The sequence below is a fragment of the Mixophyes fleayi genome, chromosome 2, assembly GCF_038048845.1.
Source record: "Mixophyes fleayi isolate aMixFle1 chromosome 2, aMixFle1.hap1, whole genome shotgun sequence".
Taxonomy (NCBI): Eukaryota; Metazoa; Chordata; class Amphibia; order Anura; family Limnodynastidae; genus Mixophyes; species Mixophyes fleayi.
The window spans coordinates 98709523-98734257 of NC_134403.1; the positions used below are offsets into that span (position 1 = coordinate 98709523).

General features: G+C 38.2%; 1 protein-coding gene across 5 annotated transcripts in view; it reads right to left on the bottom strand.

Moving 5' to 3' along the window:
• Positions 1–24735, bottom strand: part of DGKH (diacylglycerol kinase eta) — a 157285-nt gene that overhangs the window by 102920 nt on the left and 29630 nt on the right. The window contains exon 1 of one of the 5 annotated variants that reach the window (XM_075199769.1): positions 19465–20180. The exons of the other annotated variants lie outside the window; for them this stretch is intronic. Within the exon in view, the coding sequence (XP_075055870.1) occupies positions 19465–19527 (63 nt within the window). The 5' untranslated portion in view covers positions 19528–20180. Of the gene's footprint in view, positions 1–19464; positions 20181–24735 lie in introns of those variants that run through there. 5 annotated transcript variants of the gene reach the window in all.

Genomic DNA, 24735 nt, shown 5'->3' on the forward strand with positions numbered 1-24735 from the left:
TTTTGGGCACATTAGTAGATACTACGCAGTGGAACACTGCATTCCTATTGGCCATTTGCACTCCTGCCATTAGGCAAAACCTGTGACTACTCTAAGACCTAGTCCTGATTGGTCCCTATTACTACTTAAGGCAGTGAGGTGAGGTCTGAGCCTCACTGCCGGTTATAGCGTCCTGTTCCAATACTGCTGCCTGCTATTTTGTTCCTGTGTTTGATGTTTAACCCGAGATTGATTACCCGTGTATGTCCTTTGCCTGTTCCTGGACTCTGAACCTCTGCTAGTGACCCTGATCTTACGCCTGTCCCTGGATCCCGAATCTGGGCCTGTGACCCTGACCTTTCTGCCTATACCTGACATATCCTCTGGTGCCCTGCCAAGTCCGCTGACGTCTGGCCTGCCGCTACTCTGTGTGCAAACTCCTATACCTGTGCGCTACCGTGTAAGCATAAACTCGTACTACTCTGAGCATAAGACCTGGGGGCATCTGAGTACCTGTGAGCACAACCAGTCTCTACGGGAAAGGCGGCTGCTATAGGTGAAGACCTCTTCAACCTGTTCTATGAGTTTATGCAGCACTGGTGGCCATAACATTATTCTTTTTTTTTTTGCTTATTTGATGTTTAAGATAAGGTTCATGAAGAAGCCTATCTTGACTCCTCTAAGTTAAACAATGTTTCTACACTCAAATGATCAGCCAAAAAAAAAAAAAAAAAAAAACTCTTCATACACTATTCCTGCAATAGAGCATGAGATCTGTAAAAAACAGAAAAACCAATTAGTATTTTGGTGTTCTCCAAAAACTTGCTACTGCACCATATTGTTCATGCAATAATAAAGGATTAGGCATTGCACAGACGAAAATCAGATATTAAAGAGCGCTTCAATATTTTAACAAACAAAAAAAAAAAACTAACAAACAATGTCTACCCAGGAGGTTGTCTTTGCATTTGGAAGGTATTTTGAAGCACAAACCGTTATTACTACATAATGTAGCTGTTTAAAACTGGAAAAACAAACCACAAAAATAAATTAAATAAAAAGAAAGCAGATGTTTTCAATTACGTTTATTTTTAGATTCAGGGATAGGATACTAAATAAAGCAACGTGCCTTTTGTCACACTTCATCCAGCATTTCAGAAGGTCAAATTCATTTATAATCCTAGAATTAACAACAAATGCCCATTATCGAAAAAAAAAAAGGCACACATATAATCCACAACAGAATGCAATCTTTTCCAAGTCATAACATCTCATTCTCTAATTTACAAAACCTTTTTCATAAACAATTTATTAAGGAAAATAGGAAGAGCACTCCCAGTAGAAATAAAGATAAAAAAAAAAAAATGCCAACTTACAACCAGTTGGCTATAAAAACAAGTACATATTTGGTTGATGGTCAGACATTTATAGGAGAAACCCCTTCAATAAAATGTCTGTTGTCGTGGTAAAAGGATTAAAACAAGGCAACAATCAGCAGCTAATATTATATACATAATAAACCTATGCTGAAAGAGGGAGGTGATCACTAAGGCAATTTTTAAACTATTTCCCAGCTATAAAACACTAGTAAATTACACAACCCATTTTGAAGTTTCATGCAGAAAGAAATACAAAAAAATGTTGCTTAACAGTATAAAAAATAAAATCTGGCAGATAGTCATATATATATATATATATATCTATATATATATATATCTATATCTCTATCATGTATTACAATACACAGTCATGAGAAAAAAAGATGGGGGGAAAAAATATAAAAAAAATACAATGCATGGCCACATACTTAGCAGAGAGTAAATAAAAGTAATAAAAGAAATACTACGCTTAGTTTAACAAATTAAAATCAAAACGTGTTTATGAAACATTTTGCGCAGGGCTTATAAGCTCAAGCTGCTGCATCAAATAACTAGCACATAACTGTTCTACTGTCTGGCAAAATGTAGTAACTATGCAGTTATGTAAAGAGCTTTGAGTGTCCAGATGTGGAACATACTGAATACCGCCGAACATCTGATGACGGACATTCCATAACAAAACAACAACATGTAATGCAAAAGCGATGTTCTACTGGAAGCAAAAACAGAGATTGCATATGTAATTGTAGACACAGTTCGCCATGTTTTCCTCTTAGGTACTTTCAGCAGAGATATCTATAATTTTCCTTTGGAGCACTTGTGGATCTTTCATGGAAAACCAACGTATGTGAGCTACAAGTAGTCCATATCATTAGTGCACATACTTCATCGTAAACCATTCATGATGATGATTGTAGCAGTGCTATTTCTAGTACAAGACTGGATATATAATTAGCATCATTAGGATTTCTATTTTAATTGCTTCTGAGTTTTCAAAAAACATAATGAAAACATTCACCAAGGACTCCATAAAATAAAATCAGGGAACTTTCACACTGTGCCACCCTGCTATTTATCAGTGGGGCTCCTCATAGTCCCTCTCTCTAATTAGGACAATGCATAAAAACATTTCAAGAGTGACAGCTTGGCATGACCTAGCTGATGCTGTCATATCCCGGTGGGGGAAACAAACTCCAGCGAGGGCTATTTTTAGAAGCAGATCCTCCATTGCTGGAGGTCTGCCAGCAATGCAGGGATATGACAGGATGATAAAACATCCCCACTTTACAGCTGAAGTCACAGCAGTCATAGGAAGCAAGGAGCCAAGGTTGCAATGTGACCTGCTGTAACATGAGACAGTGAGTATGCATTTATAAGGAGTCTACTCCAGGGAAAGCTGAAGACCTCACTCTAGTAAACAATACAAAATATTACACACCAAAACAACTGCAATCTGAATTTTGGTGCACAGAAAGTTCCGATTGATACACATTGTGATAGACACAACAATTACATGAACACCATATAAGTTTAAATACCATTGTCTTTCGACATTTGTGGCATATGTGCAATTTACTTACACATTGTTTTTCCGCACCACATAAAGCTGTAACATTCATTAAAAAGAGCTAGAAAGGAATATAAATAATCACCCCAAGCACAGAATAGCCAAGAGAATTACTCGCTAAACAGTGTAATCAACAGCACATGCCAACACTCTTTTAAAAAAAAAATTAAATAAAAGTTGCATCCATAGATGTGAAATAAAATGACTGTTCTGCCCCTAAATGTAAGAGCACATATTAGTGTCAGAGAAAAGCATGAACTTCAATCTGCACAAAAAAACAATGATCTGCTCAAAGATTTAATTTATTTTTTTATAACCTAGCAAGATAATCAGAATTATCTGTTATTCCAAAAGTCTATTTAGGTCTCCCTATTTTATATCAAAGGATTATTTGATTATGTAAAATGTGCCATATCAAGATGCACAGTATTTCTTTGTATTTTTTAACAAAATAAAAAAAATAAAATAATAAAAACAAAAACAAAACACACACACACAGAAAAAACAAATAAAAGTGCAATGTTAAAGTTAGTACCCGATACAGTCAAAGTGTGCAACTCACAGACTGATCACCCACAATTCAAAAATCCAATGAGTTTAATTCATACTTGCCAACTTTTCCTTGTTGGCTTCAGGGAGATCAAGAGGGAGAGGATGGGGCTTGACGAATTGCATAATTTTGTCAAAATTTTGGACAATTACAGCAGGGGGCGGGGCTAAGATGACGCAATATTTTCATCATTAAGCCCCCCGCCACTTATCTATCGGGGGTGCGAGAACCAGGAGGTTGCCATTCTCTCCCAGGAGGTCTCCCAGAAATGCAGGAGTCTCCCGGACATTTCGGGAGAGTAGGCAACTATGCGTGAAAGAAAAGCAGCTAATGAATCTCTAGAGACTGAAGTGTCTTTTACATTTCTGTCTCCATTACTAATACTATGTTGTCCTACCTTTCAGTCTTTGATTAAATCTTGGTCTCCATGAAAATGGCCACCTCCATAGGCATCAATGCATGGACATAGGACACAATTTCTGAACTGTGTCATCATGCCACAGATGACGAAGCCAACCCCGTCTTGTACTGGCTCAGCATCAGGGAGAATGTCAGACTCTTCAGGGAGTGAGGGAGATCACCCCTATTTCAGGGAGTCTCCCTGACATTCAGGCAGAGTTGGCAAGTATGGTTTAATTTGTAGAGAATGCATAACCTGATTTTATTCTGTGAAGCACTTTTACAAACCAGTGAGAAATTTAATAAACATTAAAAGGTTTGCTCAGTATATCAGACAAAAATCCATGAAGTAACCAAATAACAGCAAACTAATGATAATATCAGCAACAAGTGCTGTTACTGAACACTACATATCTGGTGTGTTAGATGACCCTTGACTTATTCCAGCCGCTTGTACATTACTACAACCTCTACAGGTCATCAATAACCAACTCCAAAACATGTGTTTATTCATAGCACACGTTAGTAATGTAATAAAGCCCTCTACCTTCATATCATCAGAGCCACTTTGCAAGGCAGCAACAACACAAGCTGGCTGGTGAAGCTTCCAAATTTAAAGTAAGATTTCACAACTTATATTGGGTCAGAAAACAGTGTTAAACATTTCAAGACAACCTGTTATTTTCACACTTTAAATTAAAGCACAACCCTATAATTAGAACTTTGCTTTGCTACATATGCCCTTTTGGTGACAAATAAATAGAAAGAGGTGCATGTGACCTTAAATTAGAAAATAAATACACATACATACACACATAAATACAATTACGACTTAACACCTGGATGATTTTCAAAATATACCTGTGTGATGTGACAGCCTGGTAGAGAAGAGTCTTATTTGCAGCTGTCAGAAGTTAAACAGACTACCATTTTATTTTTATTTATTAATTATTTATATATATAGCACTACTAATTCCTTAGTGCTTTACAGAGAACTCACTCACATCAGTCCCTGCTAAATTGGAGCTTACACAGTCCGTAAGACCAACATGAATAAATTGTAATGCAATTATAAGTCATAGAGGAGCTGCAGGAACATATGACAAGAGGACACAGGCCGTTTGGATTGCCATGGCCTATGTAAATGCAAAGCTACTTGTAATAACTATAATTTACAGCGGGGGTACATTATTCCTTAAGAAACACACTTTCTTAATTAGCACTGAAATAACAATATCAGGGCTCACCCATTACAGATATTTGTATAAACTCCTGTAGAGATAGAGATTATATATATATATATATATATATATATATATATATATATATATATATATATATATATATCTATATATATCTATATATATCTATATATCTATATCTATATCGAGAGATCTAATCTATACATATACAAACACACCACATATGCTCTAAAACTGAATACAATGACAACTATAGATGAAATTGTACTTGGTAACAAAAAACTCGTAACACAAAAGCTTTGTTTCACCATTGTACATTTAGAGGGGTCTTGTTTTACACAATCACATTTTAGTCTTTTTGACCCAATAGTCAATCACATGCACCTATTCCAGCAGAAATGACGGCTGTGAAGAGATGGCAGGAACGGCAGGGGTTAAGAAAGCCCTGTTCTGGTGTAATGACAGGAAAGAGCCCTCCGGCATTCAGTGTAACAGAGATGAACAGTGCAGCTTTCTCTGCTAGATCATATCCTTTCCTGAACCCCTTTCCATTCCAATGCAACTGGAATTTATGGCTATAAATAGCTGCTTTACCTAAAGGGCCCATGCAGACTGGGTATAACAAAAGCCTCTGTTTATTTTACCCTTAAGTGTTTGGTGCCAGGATCCACACAAATAAACAGCAGTTGTATATTAAAGTGCTTTATCCAAAACCATGTAAGAGCAATACAGGATCTGCAGCGTCTTTTTGTAAGAGAAAGAACACCAGTTGTGTTATATCCTGTACACAATATTTTACATAAAGTGCTTGACAAAGTTAGATTTATGTTTTATCTTATTATATCCATCTATATATTATTTATTTATGGATAATAAAAGCTTTTGCCCTTAAGTCTACAAAACACTTCCAGGTTTGCAAGATTCTTTCTTCTGGGCATGGATCAATTTCAGACGATGTACAATTCTATTCTCAGATACAACTACTGCACTTTAAAAAAAAAAAAAAAAAACCACAACAACAACAAAAACACAGAAAGCTTGAAGTTACTTCAGAAGGACATTTAACTACAAACCAGCCACGCTTTGGCAAAGCCTACCACCACCTTGTGGTACCATATCCAAGGACCTCTGTGATTTTACCACTGCTCCACAATGGTAGACACATCATCAGTAGTAGATGAATCCTGTCCAGTCTGTCTTTGACAGTCAGAGGAACAGACAAAACAAACCTCCTCACACCTACATTTTTAGGTAATATCTGTGTGACAAAATATAGACAATCTGCCCAATTTACCTTTGTATAAAAAAGGGATGCAGGGGCAAACGCAGGATTTGTAGAGGGGGGTTTCCACACCACGCCGCCAGTGGGTATGACCAGCATGCATGGGGGCGTAGCTATAATTTTAGACAGTGTTTGGCTGCTCTCAAACTCTTCCTATCCCCATAATATACATGGGCAATGCTGCGTGTACTACTGTTAGGTGCACGCAGCTCTCCCTTTCCAAGCAGAGCCGTGTGAAGCGGGAGCAGGGTCCAGCCACCTCAATTATACAGTACCCCAGGCTTGGAGGGGGGTTTCCAGGCACTAAGAACCCCCCTCCCCCTCGGTTTGCCTATGGGATAAATTAATTGAATGACCTATTAAGTATAAATGCCTACTTCATTAAACAGGAGTAGGTAATGGTTAAGCCGGCCATATATGGGCTGATCCTGCCACTCTGCGCAAGGCAAATTCAACTAGATCTCTTCCAAGATCTTTTGGACCTGTTACAGCAATCAAAAGATGAGCAGCTCTTTAATAATAGATATATATTTACTATATTAAAACAGGCTACGAATGACTAGGTCCCTCTAACAGGTTTACCTCATTTGGAACCTCAAATGATCTATGGGGCAGACTCTATAGTCTGAACTTTCCACCTCTTGGGTGCCACAGCTTTTCCTTGGTTACAGGAGTCAAAGTCTGAAGAGGTCTCCAACCCAGCAATTAAGGTGGACAAGAGCTAATGTCCATGACTATAGGGCGCATCAGAGGAGCCTGTGGATAATGATTTTACTCAGGCGCCTAATACCTAGGTACGTTGGGAAGATCTTAAGTTTGAACCATTCAAAAGAAGATCTGAAGAGGAACTGATAAGATTAAGGGACACTACAGTAACAGTGTCAGATTTCACCACAGGTGTTTATAGAATTTAGATCTGGGACTAGATATACTAAACTGCCAGTATGAAAAAGTGGAGATGTCCAATATGGAAAAATCCAGTTCTCTCAAGTAATGTAGATTCCATGATTGTACCCTGGAAATCCAGAAAAGAGATCGGTTCCTCCACAATATGGGTGAATTTGGCCCCCGAAGTTTGCTGACCTCTCAGCGAGACACGGCCTCTCCAAATCTCTACAGATCCGTAGGTTTATTTATTTCCAAACGCGTACTAAAAAACTCAGGCAACTATTATCCTTTGTATTTACTTGGTGGGCCATGGAGGGAACATATTAATGACGCTCAATGCTTTACCACCCTCTCCTCTTGCTGTACTTACCCCCCTTTGGACCCCCACAAGGAGGCATGGGAGGGAGACCTTGGAATGGCCTTGGATGGCGAGGGATGGTCAGCACTTCAGAAACGTGTGGCTAAGGCATCTATCAATGTGAGTGTTAAGGGAAACAGCTTATAAAGTGTATTCGAGACGGTACTAGTTCCAAACAAGATCCACCATATTTTCCCAACCATGTCTGACAAGTGCTGGCGAGGCTGTGGCGGAAAGGTCACTTACTTGCACATCTGGTGGGACGGTCACATTATTCACTCCTTCGAGGATACTGCACTGACCCTTCACCACCAAGTCACAGCTGTTCATCTTCCTAGGGACCCCGCTATATTTTTGCTTAACGAAGCCACCCCATCTAAAAGGAAACCGACATACTGTTTGATACTATAGGTTAGTCAAGTCTGTAAACTACAGATAGTCTTTTTCCAAGCTCTGGCTATCTCCTACCAAACCTGAGTTGATAAATAGGTTTTGGCACATTTCATCCATGCATTATATCACAGCCCTCCTTAACAACACCCTCCACAAATTTCACAAGACGTGGACCCCATGGTATAGACTTTACGTCTCTCCCGTTCCAGGCAACATGTAAACACAGACCCATGGCACTCCCAATCTCTGCAATCCCCCCAACCACCTTCCCCTTTTGTACCATTTCTTCACCTTTTTTCCTGGTTCGTCTCCTATCCTTTTCTCCTTTACAAATTTTGTTAGAAAATTAGCTTTGCTGTATTTAACCCTCTTGAATAGCTATACTGAAGAACCAATTTTATTCACGAACATGTTCTGCATTGTCTTTTGACCAAAGCTTGAAAAGAAGACTTAAAACAGACAAAAAGAGTGGAGATGTTGCCTATAGCAACCAAATTCTAGCTTTTATTTAGTACATGCTACAAAATGACAGCTAGAATCTGGTTGCTATGGACAACATCTCCCCTTTTTCAAACCTGCAGTTTAGTAAATATACCCTCTGGGCTCATTGATGGCCACTTTAGAGAATTTTGGTACGTAACGCTGAACTGTTCTAACTTCTCCACAGGACATTCTCCCAGATGGAATTCGGCTTGTCCGGGAATGTTTTGGAAAATTCCAATCAGGCTTCTTGGGTCTCTCTCTCAGCAGTGAGGCCCTCCTGGGCACTCAGTCATTGAGCTGGTTATGGATGGTGCAAGTTGAAACTGTTGTGCCTTATGTCTGAAGGTCAGCTTGAATGTGTTTGGCAGTTGATCGAGGTGCTTTCTCTACCATTCCAATAATCCTGCCCTGCAATCTTTGACAAAGTTTTCTCTTTCTAGGTAAGGTGACTACAGTGCCGTGGGTCTTAAACTAAGTACGGTGGCAATAGGAACATCAAGTTCTCAGATCTGCAGCCTTAAGATTGTCCTTGCTTGGTTACTAATACTCTGCCTTTCTTTCTTGTATCCATGCTCATTGTTGTACACACAGCAACACAAAACATTTTCTCTGTTCTAGCTTGTTTAATGAGTGATTTTAATATTGTAAATACCTACTATTCACCATAGGTATGTTCAATTCTAAAGGCAAGGAGAATTACTTGCTAGAAATCTAATTATTTCTAACTACTTCTGAAAGGTACTGAAGTAATCTGCACTCTAACCTTCCCTTACGTTCTTCATGCAAAATGCACAGGAGCTGCTTAAAAGCTGGAATGTCAGGCTCCACAATAATGCAGCAGTGCAGAAAGCTTTGAAAAGCTACACCTTGCACATGTGTTTTACAGGTAGCAATTGTGTCCATTTGTCATGTCTGCATAAACAGAAACAACAGATGGCAATGTCCCAATTGAGAGGAAAAAAAATAGGAAATGGAAAAAGGAAAAGAAATAACAAAAAAAAAAAAAGTGGAGAAACAGCCCTTTTCAATGAAAAGACTGATACTTGGTAGAATAATACCAGAGTCCTATTCAAGTAACAGAACAGTCCAGTTCCTCATATTTCCTTCCAACTCTATGTCTTATGGTAATAACTGTAGAGTGTATAACTTGAAAAACCAGAAAATGATGCCATTTGTTCACACTTGACTACATAAAAGGATTCTGCAGCTTGTGCACTTATTGAGGAAAGAATACTCACACTGGGATTCTTGCTTTGAATGGCTGCTTCACCATTTGTCTCCCCTATGTACTTTTGTGCATGTGGATAAGCCTGTATTTCAAGAGTAATTGCGCTATAGCTTTGGGTAATAGGATCCAACTTATTATCAAGTAATTTACATACATCCAGGATTAAAATAGCATAAATCAAACTGCAGAATGTGGTGATCGCTCAGTACAGCAGAACACCCATCAGATGCAGATTTCCTCTATGCGCTCAACAGTGGTTAGAAGTTTTTGTGGGTACTGGCTTACAAGTGTTAGGAACTATGTATCGAAGGGAAGCAAATCTGAAACCAACGCAGTGACAAGTCTGATTGTCCAAACCGATAAAGAATGTATGGCACCTCCTCTATGCTCCTAGTAGCCTTCTTGACATCTTAACTCTTGTTTGAAATGATTTAATGTGTTATACAATTCTTCATTTTGAACATTTTCAAATGACAAATACAAAATTGCAACATAAAATATATACTGTTCAACGTCTTTGAAATCATTTATCTTACTCTTGTGGATGTAGCGTCTCTCATACATATCTATTTCTAGTAACCAGACAGCGCCTCTAACAGGTAAACGTGTTACACAGAAACACACATTGAATGGCTATGCATAACCATAACAATAGGGCTTGCTTGTGATTATCAGTGGTTAACTGTATATGCTCAACGGTATTATAGATTGTGAGCTCTTTAAGTTGGATCGTAACAAGGCAATAAGTAATAATCTGAATAGCCCCTAATTGCCTTGGAGCAGTAAAGTTGTCTTCCTATTATTGTTATGGTGGGTCTATCCCTTATCAGTAGGAACCCACAAGTGCTAAATCCACAAAAGCATATATGTCCGAGATTCATGTGTGGCTATACAGTGATGTCTAGCGCTAGCATGTACATGCAGTTGGTCCTAATACAAACATGTATGTAGATGTATATTTTAGGACTAACGACATATACATATACATTTCAAACATTGTATAAGCCTTGGACTCCGCTACAAATCATTGACTTTCCACTGACCAGACTGTTTCGGACCGAACTTATCGGCTTGGACTCCATACGTGTTATAATGTCAACAACTGCTTGCCTACTAATAAACCATTTAAAATATGCCATTTTTTTTTTATACAGGTCTCTAAATTTCCATTTGTTCTCTAAATACAATCATACTTAAAAAGAATAGTAATTAAAAGGATATACATTATTAAAAAACTACCTTGGCTTACAAGCCGATTGACAGACATAATTAGGGTCTGTCCATATGAGCTTCTACACACAGATTGCCCTTCCACATTTCTGAAGATCTTTAGACCATGGTTAATTCCCAATACTGTTAAGATTTCTGATATTAAACTGCATAACCAATTAGTGAGGAGTGATTGTGACTTATGAATGGAAGACCACTACCTTGAACGGAATTCTGTAATTAATGTGTTTTACAAAAACCATAAAAATACCTTTAAAAAAAAACCAAAAAAAATGAAAAAAAAAACAACAAACAACCACTTCATTATTTCAGTGGTGGCAGCAAAAGGAGGTTTTGTAAATAGCCAGTCTATTGTGTGTAGTAGCAAATTAACAGGACACTCCAGTTAATTTAAATGGTACAACATTCATCCATATTAACTGAAACACCAACCATGCAAACATTGTTTAAAAATAAAACTGAATACAGAATTTTGAGAATGTTCTACATTGGGGAACTCAAGGGGTTAAAAAAAAGCAGAATTAACATTTACAGCTTGCAACCTGTTTCTAGGCAACCACCCTTCCCAAGTCTGTGGTAGCCTGCCAAATTGACAATGAGAGAAACTGTAAGGAAAACTAGTACAATTAATTTCCTTCAGATCAAACTAAATTAACGACAAAGTGTGGTGTGTTAGGGCTGAGCGATAAAACACATGTCACTGACATTGCCTCAATTCTGCCAGCCCCCCCCGACACATCGGAGTGTTGTCTGCATCTATGTAACATTGTGCCATTTGAAGCTGTCCAAGCACCCAGCCAGCCATGAATGTTTTTTTTCCCAAAGATTGTCACAGCTTGGTTATATTTACAGAAAAGGAAACTAGTGGAAAAGCTTGTTACGGCAGAAGATGAAAGTCCGTGGTCTTCCAGTCGGAAGATAAGGAATGAGCAGGTTTTTATTACTTTTATTTCATAATAGCTGCTAAAAATAAACAGGATTACAGAATTGGAATGTTTATATAACTGCCGCCATAAACAATGCTATAAATACACCAGTGTATTTAACAGAACATATTTAACTCAAACAAGGTTTCACAGCAGTAATTTAAATGCAATACATGTGGGTAAATTGTAGCACTTGGAACGTTAGGATTTATTGATAAAAAATAAAGTGTAAGCGAGAAGTCCTACTTTATAGCATAAAATGATACTATGAAACATCCATAAGACTGTACACACACAGGGGAAGACTGAAGTTATATTGCTTTTATAGAGAACGCCTTAACTTAAAAGTTTAATGTTTTGGCACATTTTCAATTGTAATACACAAATATTCGTTTTGGCCAATATATAAACGCATAATACATAGAAATGATATAGTTCAACATTTTTTTTAATCTGTGTCCTTTATATTATTACACATCCATTTAAAAATGACCAATAAATAAAAAAAAAAATACAAATAAAAAAACAAAATCATACAGTTGATACCATGCTAATCCCACCTCCTTTCCAGTCTCTACATCAGGAGGGTGCGGGTACAGTGATGCCACCAGAGTCCTGTAGTGTGGTAACAGGACGATATCTCAGAACCCGGTGTGATAAATGAGGACGTCTGTATCCGGTGAGGTTACAGTACCCCCCTAAGAAAGGGACAGGCACTACAGTCACCTGGGAGAGCAACCAAATATGGCTTTCCTGTCACCAAGGGGAAACCGTGCTTCTCAGTAAACACAGAAGATTATGGAGGGCTTACAGGTGCCATCGCTCTTATGTGACGCGTTAAATCACAAAGTAACAAATAAAGGTGACCAGCTAATGGAATGTGTCAAAATTGCAGACCTGCTATATATGCAGTTTAATAGTCAATAACAGAGGAAATCACATCAATGGCAACTTAGCCCCTTGTAGCAGAAAATGGTTGATAACTTTGTACAATCGCTTGCATTTAGCTGCACAACAAATGGAAAAACCATAGTCAAAGTACCTTCAATATATGACAAGGTTTACACATTTATTTACATTTGTCAAAAGAGAGCCATGTTAGAAGACGTGAAGGTTATTCTTTGCTCTTTTATCTATAGTAAATTTCATTTTAGATTTAGTGGACTTTGATATGGCTGACAAGGCAGAGAGAAAACACAGAAACGGACTTTACAGAACCTGTTTTGGGGAAGATAAATCCCCTTTTCCAGGGGTGAGACCAACCAAGACTGATTCTCTGTATTACTCTGCCTACTGTATATTCAAAGTTAAGCACAGTTTATACTTTACCCCGAAAAAAAAAGAACATGTAAAAAAGACTTTAATTTAAACCATTTTGCAAGTACTGAACAACTTGATTCTAAAAATAAGCCATGAGAATAAGACTGCTGGAAGGAAACACGAAACGGCACATCACCAACTTTCTTTATTTAAGACATCTGCAGACATCATGGAAATCTACTGTATTTCACTACTGTAATTATGTGCATGTGTAACAAAAGAAAATATATACCCTTAGTACATTTACTTGGCTTAAATAGGCCATGTAGCTTAACCCCTAAACTGTTTCACAACTTCTATCTTTGTGTGCAGACTATGGGGCCAGGCACCAGGATTAGAGCGCTTTTGCAATCAAGAGAGGCTCGCTTGAATCCATCAGTTTTAAAGCACATTCTACCCATGAACAAAGAAAAGATTTATAAAAAAAAAAAAAAGTTAATGACTTTTAAAGGAGTAGATCACGGCTACATGTGCCACATTATAAATGTCATATTTAAGATTTTAGACTAAGGCATGTTTTATTTTCCCACTTCTAACAGGAGTTTTGCACACTAAAGCACAGGAAATTTCAGAGGCATTTTTCACACTCTACAGAGGTAGGACACTCATCAGCTACAAATAACGGAGGCTGCCATTGTGTAGCCTGAGCCACTATCCAAAAGAATGCAGATTATCAAGGTTGTAAAAACCAGCACCATGTAAATATTTAGTTCACTAGTGCCTAGTCCAGTGTTGGCTAACCTGTGACACTGCAGGTGTTGTGAAACTACAAGTCCCAGCACACCCTTCCAGCAATAAGCTACTATATATTGGCAAAGCATGCTGGGACTTGTACTTTCACAACACCTGGAGTGTCACAGGTTAGCCAACACTGGCCTAGTCATTGGATAGTGAATATTGGCTTAGCTCACAAAACGGCTGCCTCCATTATGTCAAAGTGACAAGTAAACTGTAATGACTCGAAGAATGTCCTCAATAGACTAGTTTTTAAAAGTGTATGTTCACCAGGAATAATTGTTCTATTTGCTAGTTCACCTAAGAAAATGCTATATTGAATGTTCCCCCTGAAATAGATAAATATATTATTTAAAATAAATGGATTTCATACACAGGTTCATGTCCCAAGTAAATGAGTACCATGCATTCCATACCTTAAACAAGGCCTGATGCCGGATAGATTCAAAAGCACAAGCTGTCCATGTGTGTTTTAAATGCCCCACACCCACGTCGTACCAAAATAATTCAGACAGTCAAATCTAGGAATCAATATTTTAAAGGAGCAGAAATGACCCCCAAAATGACAGGCAACAGGGAAAAGATATAAGGCACATTGGCCATCTAGTATTATACAAAGCAATCAGTCGCAAAATTGTTAGTGTGAGTGTAATTTTTTGGGGGGGAGGAAGGGTGCAGAGAGGGTTTCCCCAAGTATTGCAAAGGAGTCATGGGCAAAGCATGTATAAACAGTCCACAAGTTTGATGCACGGTGCAATACATGGATGTATCTGCTGTTAAATGCTGAAGGTATAAAGCATGCAAGGTAAAAAAAATAATCCCGCAACCGCAGTCAAACAATTAATCTGTCCGACATTAATAAATGTCTCATTATCACTGGAGCAAGAGCAAACACTGCAGTAGTAAAGCCAATGAACACACAATCCAGCAATGAAGACATTATAGCTTTTTGCCAACTGCCAATTGTAGTTTTGTGAAAAGTTAAAACAGATCTATGATGACCAGTTGGTGATTGTAATACGCATCAGATATTAAAAAAAATAAAAAAAATATTCAATTTTGATGTGTGATTTAATGTTCGCTCATTTTACAGTAGTGTTTTGGTAACTGGCCATTTAAAAATTGTGTTTTATTTAAAGGTAAGAGAGCAAGTAGGACAATGTACAAGTCCTTAAATATTACATCTTCAGTCTCAAAATAGTATATGGATATAAAATGGGCTTGGCAGGGGCAATCCTTTCCTTAAGTGTGAGCAGATCACATGAAAACAGAATATACTAGTGTGACGACAGTCATATAGCTCTGTAAATCCAGGAGATATGATCAAAATTTTCACTATTATTTATTTATATATCGCCACCAATTCCATAGCGCTGTACAGAGGATACTTGTCACTCACATTAGTCCCTGTCCCATTTGAGCTTGCAAAATCTAAATTCCCTAGCTCACATACACAAACAATTAACCTACCAATGTTTATGGATGGTGGGTGGAAACAAACACCCAGATGAAACAAACACGGGGAGAACATACAAACTCCACACAGCTAAGGACCAGGTCAGTAATCGAACTCATGACATTAACATAATTGGCAACGTAATGGGCAAGCATAAACTGCCAAGTTACCACTAAACTTATATAAGCACCCAGCAAAAGCGGAAAAAAATTGAAAAAAAAAATAAAATTACCTTTTGAAAACCGGTGATGGAACAGAACATGAAGCAATATTTGCACCACTTAATGCTCGATTTTCTAACCTCAGACAATTTTTAATACAAAAAACCCATACCATTTTATGTATTTATAACTATCAGTGCCCATCCACACGGAACTCCAACCTGGAACACTGCCTACTGAAATATACAACACTTGGACACTAACTTGGTTAATTATAAAAAAAGTTCCTTTGATCTGTCCAAAGCAGCAAACAGTGGTATTAACAGAAGCAAATACTGCCCACTCCGTAATCTTCTCACAGTTGGCAAAAAAATACTTTCATACATTAGAGAAGCCCATTATATTCATGTAATTATCTTGCTACTGATAATTGCTGCCCGAACAAGAACAAAACATCATGATGTTAGCGCTCCAAAACACAGTCTCAGGGACGGAACCCATTAAAAAAAAAAAGAAAAAAAGGACTGCAAATCATGGAGGTAGGGGGGGGGGGGTTTATTTAAATACCATGCATTAGACTTTAACCCATCCATTTAGGGAGGCATTCTCCGACTCAACTGCACCTTATATCTCCAACCTCTTCTCCATTCACACTCCCACCGCGCTCAGTCAATAAATGTCGCCTCTCCTCCACCCTGATCCCTTCTTCACATTCCCAAATCCAAGTATTTCCCCGAGTCGCCCCCCCCTCCACGGGAATGACTCCCCATGTTCCATCTGACTGTCCCCTAATTTGTGCTCCTTCAAATGGGCACTTAGAACTCACCTCTTCCTCAAATCTACCAGCCATCCACCTAAACCTCTCTCTATAGTAGTTCTCTTCACCTCTCTCTTGCCAGTCTCTTCTCGTTCCTCCTGCGCTTGATCCCTACTGACTCCGTTTGTGCCTGCTGATATAAGCCCTTACGAGCAGGGTCCTCTTCCCTCCAGTCTCTACCATTTCTTGTGCTCCAACCTCACTATAATTACTATGCCTGGAGCTCCGGGAGTCTTGTTTATTGTTCTGTTCTATTATACCCTGTATGGTCTACTGCCTTGTATTGTTTACGGTGCTGCGGAACTCTTTTGGCACCTTATAAATAAGAGATATTATATATCATTATTAATTTAGATCACCGATTTCCCCCCCCCCCTCCCCCCATTTGACATTCAGACAGATTATTTTAATGGGGACGTGCAGACACCCAGACACGGTAGTAAATCCTATAGAATCAACCTTTATACCAGAGCTTTATGTATAAACCATTATTTTTTTTTAGTTTGTAAAAGAACTAGGGACGATTAGTAATTTTTAGGGACAGTGGCTACCTGGATCCTATTAATGTATTTATATAGAATCAATCATATTACACAGGGCTGTACAGAGAATATGAAGTCATTCACATCAGTCTCAGAAAATGTCTCATGCATTACAATGTATTCCTGACAATATTAGCCCTGCATAAATTATAAAAATATAGGAGTTATACATGGATTTCACGAGGGGAGAGCTAAAAAAAAATCTTACCATACTACTGAAACAATATAGGCTACATACTAGAATATTAATCTATCTTCCAGTAGTTAGATCGACATGCAAATACAAAAAGGAAGTTTCATCTGTATTTGGATTGAAAAGAAAGTTTTAGCTGCTACTATTTTTAGTTGCTTTTCATGACTTTTACCATTTACTTCCTTAAATAGAAGTCTGGATGTTTATCTGCACCAGCTGAAATCCAAGGGGTTCAAGGGGAAATATCAAAAGCACAATCTGAGTACGTATCACAACATAGTGAGGTCACCGTTTGTAATAAGCTGAAGGACGATAGTGGATATTTTTTGCTTCAATTTAGTATCTAGGTTTAACTAAAATGTTCGGCACACAATTCCAGAGAACGACACTTCCTTGAAAGAGATATGAAAATCAAACAGCTGTTTAAATAAAAACACTTTTACAACAGCTAGGTAAAGTAAACCAGTCTACAACACAATGGAGGAAGCTTCTGTAGCTTGACCGAAAGTATTGGGTTAGCCTACAAAAATGACAGCACGCACTGCAGGTAGACAACTAGCACACTAACTCTTCCAATTAAGTCATTCAGCACTGGGAAATACAATAGTAAATTTAGCGTGAAGTTTGGGAGCAGAGCATTTTGTACCTGGTAGAAGGAGGCATGTTGGAAGGTCGGATTTTTAAAAATGCTATTTATTTGGGAAGCACTTCCTGTCATACTTCATTACCTTCTAATTAGCTCCAGCTTTAAGCAAATGGTAGTATGTTGGGCGGATATCTTAAATTCATTTTTAACAATAATCTTTAAAATCCACCTGTTTTAAGCAATTTCAAAAGTGATCTCCCCAGAACTTTACAAGGATGGATAGATAAGACTCTGAGCACCCTTGCACATATAAGTTGGGGAGATATGTAAAAACCAACTTGCAATTCTAGAAAAAAAAAAATATTACGTTTATGCATCCAATCAATTTATCGAATATACCAAACGTATTTTAACATGTAGATGGCTAGACTCACTCATTCACCGCCACGGGCAAAACCTACAGTAATATCTCTGAAGACAAGCATGAAATACATCTGCATGTGCTACCTTCTAATAAGTGGCGGAGTTATCCCAACATCAATATTCAAACACACGCTGAGCCCAAACATGGGAGTCTTCTTACTAAAACTAAATAATAGTATATAGAGTTCTGCTGGAATAATATGGTGTAAAACACACCATATACGGGAAAAATGTTTTCACACCGGTCATGATCAGAGTAAAAGAAACAAGTAGGTTGACTTTGTAAAACTGCTTATAAGGAGAGGGGGTGAAACGCACAACAGCACAGTTTGCACAGAAGCACCATGATCAATATAATTTGAACTCCAATATCACGGCCGCTAGTACTCCAAAGAGTTACAGCACAGACCTGACATTTGGGCAACAGAATGTATATACATGGAAATTGTTCCAGAGTTCATGTATATGTAAGGAAAAGGTTAGTGAAGTGGTATGTCTCTTTTTTCTGGAATTACAATTACATTATACTGATGTCTCCTCTTTCAGAACACAAAGAGGCTGTCTTTCCCATGCAGTTGTAGCATTTTACTAATCAGATTTGTGCAGACTAAAAGCAATAGCAGAACATTATCAGCTTAATAATATTACAGTATTGATTTAAAAAAGTAGTATTAGTAGAGGATGATCGCCTTATATAAGCCAACCTGCCGACAACGCATGCTTTTCTAACAGTTATTAAAATCGCACTGGGAAAAAAAAAAAAAGTAAACTATTCTACCTCCTCATACTACAATCGGTTTTACAAATATCTGACAGCATGTTAATCTAGCACTTTTTAAGCATTATCTAAATTCCACAAAATCAAGGAGTTTTTCAAACCAGAGTAAGTTGATCTCTTAAGTTCAAATTGGAAAAGAAGCATAACTGCAGTGTATATGTATATGGCATCCAGATTTCATTAAATATAATTCAAGTTCTGCTGTTACAGCTCAGGAAAAAACGAGAGGGTAGGACATTTAGTTGAATGCGATTCTTTTCAAAACAGGTCTAAAAAAAAAAAAAAAAAATACCCAAAAAAATACAAAAAATACAAAATAGGGCTCCTATATAAACAAAGTAAAATGGCATACAACTTTTTTCTACAAATTTATACAGACTGGCTTGTTCATTTGCACAAATAAAGACACTTGAGCAAACAGTAGGCATAAAGAGCACAGTGACTGATAGTCTCCTAAAAGGACGCTCAACATTTCAGTAAACATATTTGGATAATAAAAAGCAACAGTACAATAGAGATGTAGTACAAATTGCAGAGCAGAAACTTCGCTCTGCCATTGATCAAGAAGATACCACTACATACTACATACCTCAAGGCAAACATTGACCGACTGGGAGGAAGAATTCCAGAAAAGGATAGCTTGATCCCACATTTACATATGCCCCAAGTTCGGAGCTTTATGTGGAACTCTGAGCAGTGCCCAAGTACTTTATGGAAGCAGCATGAGAAAGGACCGGCTCGTGCATACTAAGGATTGCTGGCATAGGACCAAAATGGGGAGGCACTAACTTCAGAGAGTGAGCAGGGAAAGTCTTGCCAAGTAGTCTCATCTGTAGGGAGATTTATGAGGAACACCAAGTTTCTCCGCTCGCACCCAAATCTGGAGCTTTGTCCACAAGGCAAGTAATGTATATGTGGCTAAATTTAATTTGACATCATCTGACTTTTAAATCTGGTTGGAGTATATGTGATGTGCACAGCAAATGTAATTTGCTAATTGAATTTTCCTACAGTTTCCTAATGTCCATTAATGCATCCCTCTTTTTAGAACAAGCTTTTACACCATTTAGAGTTCAAACAGACACCGCCTGTAATTAGATGTGATCAAACCTAAAATACGGTAAATTGCAGTTTCCTCCATAATTGTAACTACCAGCAAATGATTGGTTCCCACTCCTTATCTATACTCAATCTGCAGGCCCCAATCCTTCCAGCTCCACTCCATCAGAAACATAACGACCTCAGGAGAAGCAGCAATCTGTACAGTCATGATTAGAGGGCACTATACATGTAACAGCTGCATCAGCAAACACAGAACACACCAATTCTCACCTTTAGTGGGGTAAGGTAGAAAGGAGGCACATAACAATTATGGATCCTAACTGTTTCATTGTACCAGATACTGTAACCTACTTTTTAAACGAAAGCATTGGAGGCGGATGGAAATGAATGAATGTTTTACACACTTGCTGAAAGAGTGATTAAAACATATGATAATCTATGCGTAGCTAACCCAGTCTCTCATGTTTGTCTTATTATGTTGGAAAACCATAAAAACGTTCTACAATACCCATAAGAATCTACATAGCCAACAATCCGTTACTGCCATTGCCATGAAGAAATGTCCGGCATAAGAGGGACATATTCACAAACTTACAGTGTGACAGTGAAACATAAAACAAGTAACACACACTACAGCCTACGGGGAAGAATGATATATGACCCTTTGCTTGCAGTGGGAAATCAGACAGACATACAAGAGAGATTATCCATACATACATACATACATACATACATACATATATACACACATATACATACACACACACACACAGAGAGAGAGAGAGAGAGACAGGCACAACATTAAGACCACCGACAAGAGAAGTGATTAAAATTGATTATCTCATTACACTGGCACATGTCTGGGTATGGGATATATCAGGGAGCAAGTGAACAGTCAGTCCTTGAAGTTGATGTGTTGGAAAATTGACAAGTGTAAGGGTTGGAGACACTTTGACAAGGGCCAAATTGTGATGGCTAGACGACTGGGACATTTTTTTTTTATTATTTTTTTTCATATGGATGGTATCTCCAATCGAGTTTGGGTGCACTATCAGTGATAAGAGCTTGGAAAATTATCCCACTCGGATATCAGAAAGATTAACATACCAAAGGAATATCAGAATTTTGTGGGTTACACAGTAGAATTCAAGACCTGACTGAGATTTCAGCACAGGTGCAACGTGATCAGTGGAAACATCAAGAGGCTTTCATCAGAAGACGCATCAGAAAAAAATTATTTTAATAAATACTACAAATATTTTCTTTATTGGAATGGAATGGAGGTATAACATCAGCACTAATCATTTGAAAGATTTCCCACGCGGACCAGAGCAAGAAGGTTTGATTTAACCTCAAGTGGGGTACACGATCCCTGACTCTTCGGAGATTCCAACACGGGTGGAATTGTGAGTGATGAAGAGCAGCACAAGCAGCTCTGACTGTGGGACACAATTTGTGGAAATACATCTACCTCTGTGAGTAAACCAACAATGGAGGAATCGACCATGACTGAGGACTGATAATACCTTGAGACTTATAAGTATCGGAGACAGATTTGTTTGAGAAACAGAAATTGATTCTCAGAAAGGTTTTGTTTCAAAGAAACAGTATAATATGTGTATGCATTCTACCTGAAAACACCAGAGGTAAATGCCATAAGAAGTTTCAGATTTCTTGTACAACTGAGGCATTGCATGTATAGGCCTCCGTTGTTTGTGGTACAATGGAAGCAGGTGGCCTAGTCTGATTAATCACCTTTTCTTCGACAGCATGTGGATGGCTAGGTGAGTGTGCATCATTTAGCTGGGGAAGAGATGGCACCAGGATGCACTATGGGAAGAAGGCAAGCTGACGGTGGCAGTGTGATGCTCTGGGCAATGTTATGTTGGGAAACCTTGGGTCCTGGCATTACTTTGACATGTATCGTCTACCTAAACAATGTTGCAGACCAAGTACTCCCCTTCAAGGCAATTGTATTCCATGATGGCAGTGGTTTCTTTCAGCAGGATAATGAGCCCTACCACACTGCAAAATTTGTTCAGGAATTGTTTGAGGAACATGACAAGAGTTCACTTGGCCTCCATATTCCAAATATCTCAATCCGATCGAGCATCTGTGGAATGTGCTGAAAAAATAAGTCCGAGCCATGGAGGCTCCACCTCACAATTTACAGGATTAGATCTGCTAACATCTTGGTGCCAGATACCACAGAACACCTTCAGGTCTTGAGGAGTCCATGCCTCAACAGGTCAGAGCTGTTTAATAGCACAAGGAGGACTTACACAATATTAGGCAGGTGGTTGTAATGTTGTGACTGATTGGCGTTGTAGTGAACATAGAGGAATTACAGTTATAAGGATTAACCCATAACATCATTGTGGGGAATAAGGCCTAATCATAACTGCATTGTAAAAAAAAAACGGTGTATCAAATGAAGTCATTTATAATTTATTTTTTTTCTCTGGAAGTCAAATACAAATGACTTCAAAGCAGAGCCCTGCTCTCAAATGACCTGTATTTATTTGGTGGCTCTGCACACCCCTGTGTCACTGGATAAGAGTTGTCATCTTTAGGGGTGAGCTACATCCTGACATAGGAGGGTTTATTGACACTTAAGAGACTTTGGACACACGGGAGGGAGCTGCTCACAGCTTGTGGTTTTATAGCAATTCATCACGTGGTCTCCTTGTGTATTTTGTATAGGCAAATATATTTCAGTTTCCAAAATATCACTTAAAATTGATAGTAGTGATCAACCACATATTGATAAATAACATGATGAAGAGCAACCTATAGTCAAATAAAGCATACTGTACACAAAGAAGTTGAGGAAATGAGTAGAAGCTCAACTAATACACTGGACCTAGGCCTGTTTGGGATCAATAAATTGGTAAATTGGTAGTGGATGCATTAAAAATAAAATTGGATCTGCATGACACTCCACAGGAAAGTTATGTCAAATAGTAGAATTGTGTATTAAATCAGGGAACATGCAAATTGTGGTTGTAAACAGTGTCAAAGACCATAACCCCCCTGGAGGTGGAGAAAGGTGAAAGTGTCTTTAAAAAGCCGAGACCTGAGCTACAAGAAAGGATCGGCTCTTGGGGATCAATCTAATTGAAGGACTGTCCATCTATTCTGCTGCCCCAGGCATACAGATTATTATACGCAAGTTATGTTCTGTACTTTCATCCCATTTGTTTTTATAACTGCATTTTATATGTTGATTGCTATTTATTTTTATATCTAAATGCCCTGCACCTTTGTATATTAAATCTAAAAAAATAAGTTCTGTCCTTGATACGATAACAAATCCATTAACCTTTTAGGAAGAATATAGCTTGGCCATGTTAACCCCTTGAATACCAGTGTGAATTAATACATTTGACTAACAAGCCTAGTGGGTGCTTGCATTTACATTTGTGTAACAGTTAAAAAGTTAAACCTTTGATTGCTGGTGTGGGCCTTGCTAAACTGTGTACATCAAGAAGCATAGTGTGCCAGTGTGAAACAGTATATTGGGGGTACTATTGCCTTTATTCAATAGGTAGCAGCCAAACTGAAGTGTGTGTGAGCGCTGTTTCGGGGAGATTCAGCAGGTCTATAACCTGTGTGATAGGCAAGAGATAGACTACTGTATGGGGTTACATATGATTCCAACATTCAAACACCCAAAGTCACGGGAGCCGGGAACGTGTTTGTGACAGGCGTATATACCCTTAATAAAAGGTGCTTGAGTGGTACCGAAACACAATCGCTTTATATCATCATTTATTTATATAGCGCCACTGATTCCGCAGCGCTGTACAGAGAACTCATTTACATCAGTCCCTGCTCCATTGGATCTTAAGGTCTAAATTGCTTAACACACACACACACAGTCAAACAGAGAGAAACTAGGGTAAATTTTGATAGCAGCCAATTAACCTACTAGTATGTTTTTGGAGTGTGGGAGGAAACCGGAGCACCTGGAAGAAACCCATGCAAACACGGGGAGAACATACAAACTCCACACAGATAAGGTCATGGTTAGGAATTGAACTCATAACCCCAGCGCTGTGAGGCAGAAGTGCTAACCACCGAGCCACTGTGCTGCCCATATCGTGCTTCTAAGATGAGTACATTTATCTTTATTTAGCGCTGATGAAACAATTTCATAAAGGAATGCAGTATATACTTAAAGAAAGGAGTGCTGGTTTGAACAATATTTATGGGATATGACTTTATATGCAATTTTTTGCTACCTAGCACAGACTTGATGAATGGAAGTGTTGAGCGGTTTCACACACAATATACATACACCATTCTTTTACCCTGGGTACCCTTCCAGATTGCATGTGCTAGGGTCACAGACAGGGCATGTTATTTGGCCAATACACACTAAACATTTTCCTTAGTGATACAAATAGCAGGGTTATGTGATTAATGACCCGCTACTCAAATTCCAGAACTGCAATTCTGCCAGTCGCTCTCTAGGAATGACCTGTATATTCTTGTTCTGTATGCCTTGTGCTATACAGGGATCGCTATATAAACACCATTTACTAGAAGCCGCTATGTAATAAACTGACCAACATAGTAAGGTCACATCAGTTTTATTGTGCAGCAAGATTTATTATTTTACTTTGTTCAAGAGTAAAAATAAAAAAAGTGCCCAAGTATATTGATAAAGAAGAAAAATATAAAGAGAAGAGGGAATGAATTACAAGCTACAATTCATCCCCAAAATAAATAGCTTTATGCAAGCAAATGCCACTTCATTCAATAAAACACAATTACTAACTGATCAATAAATGTC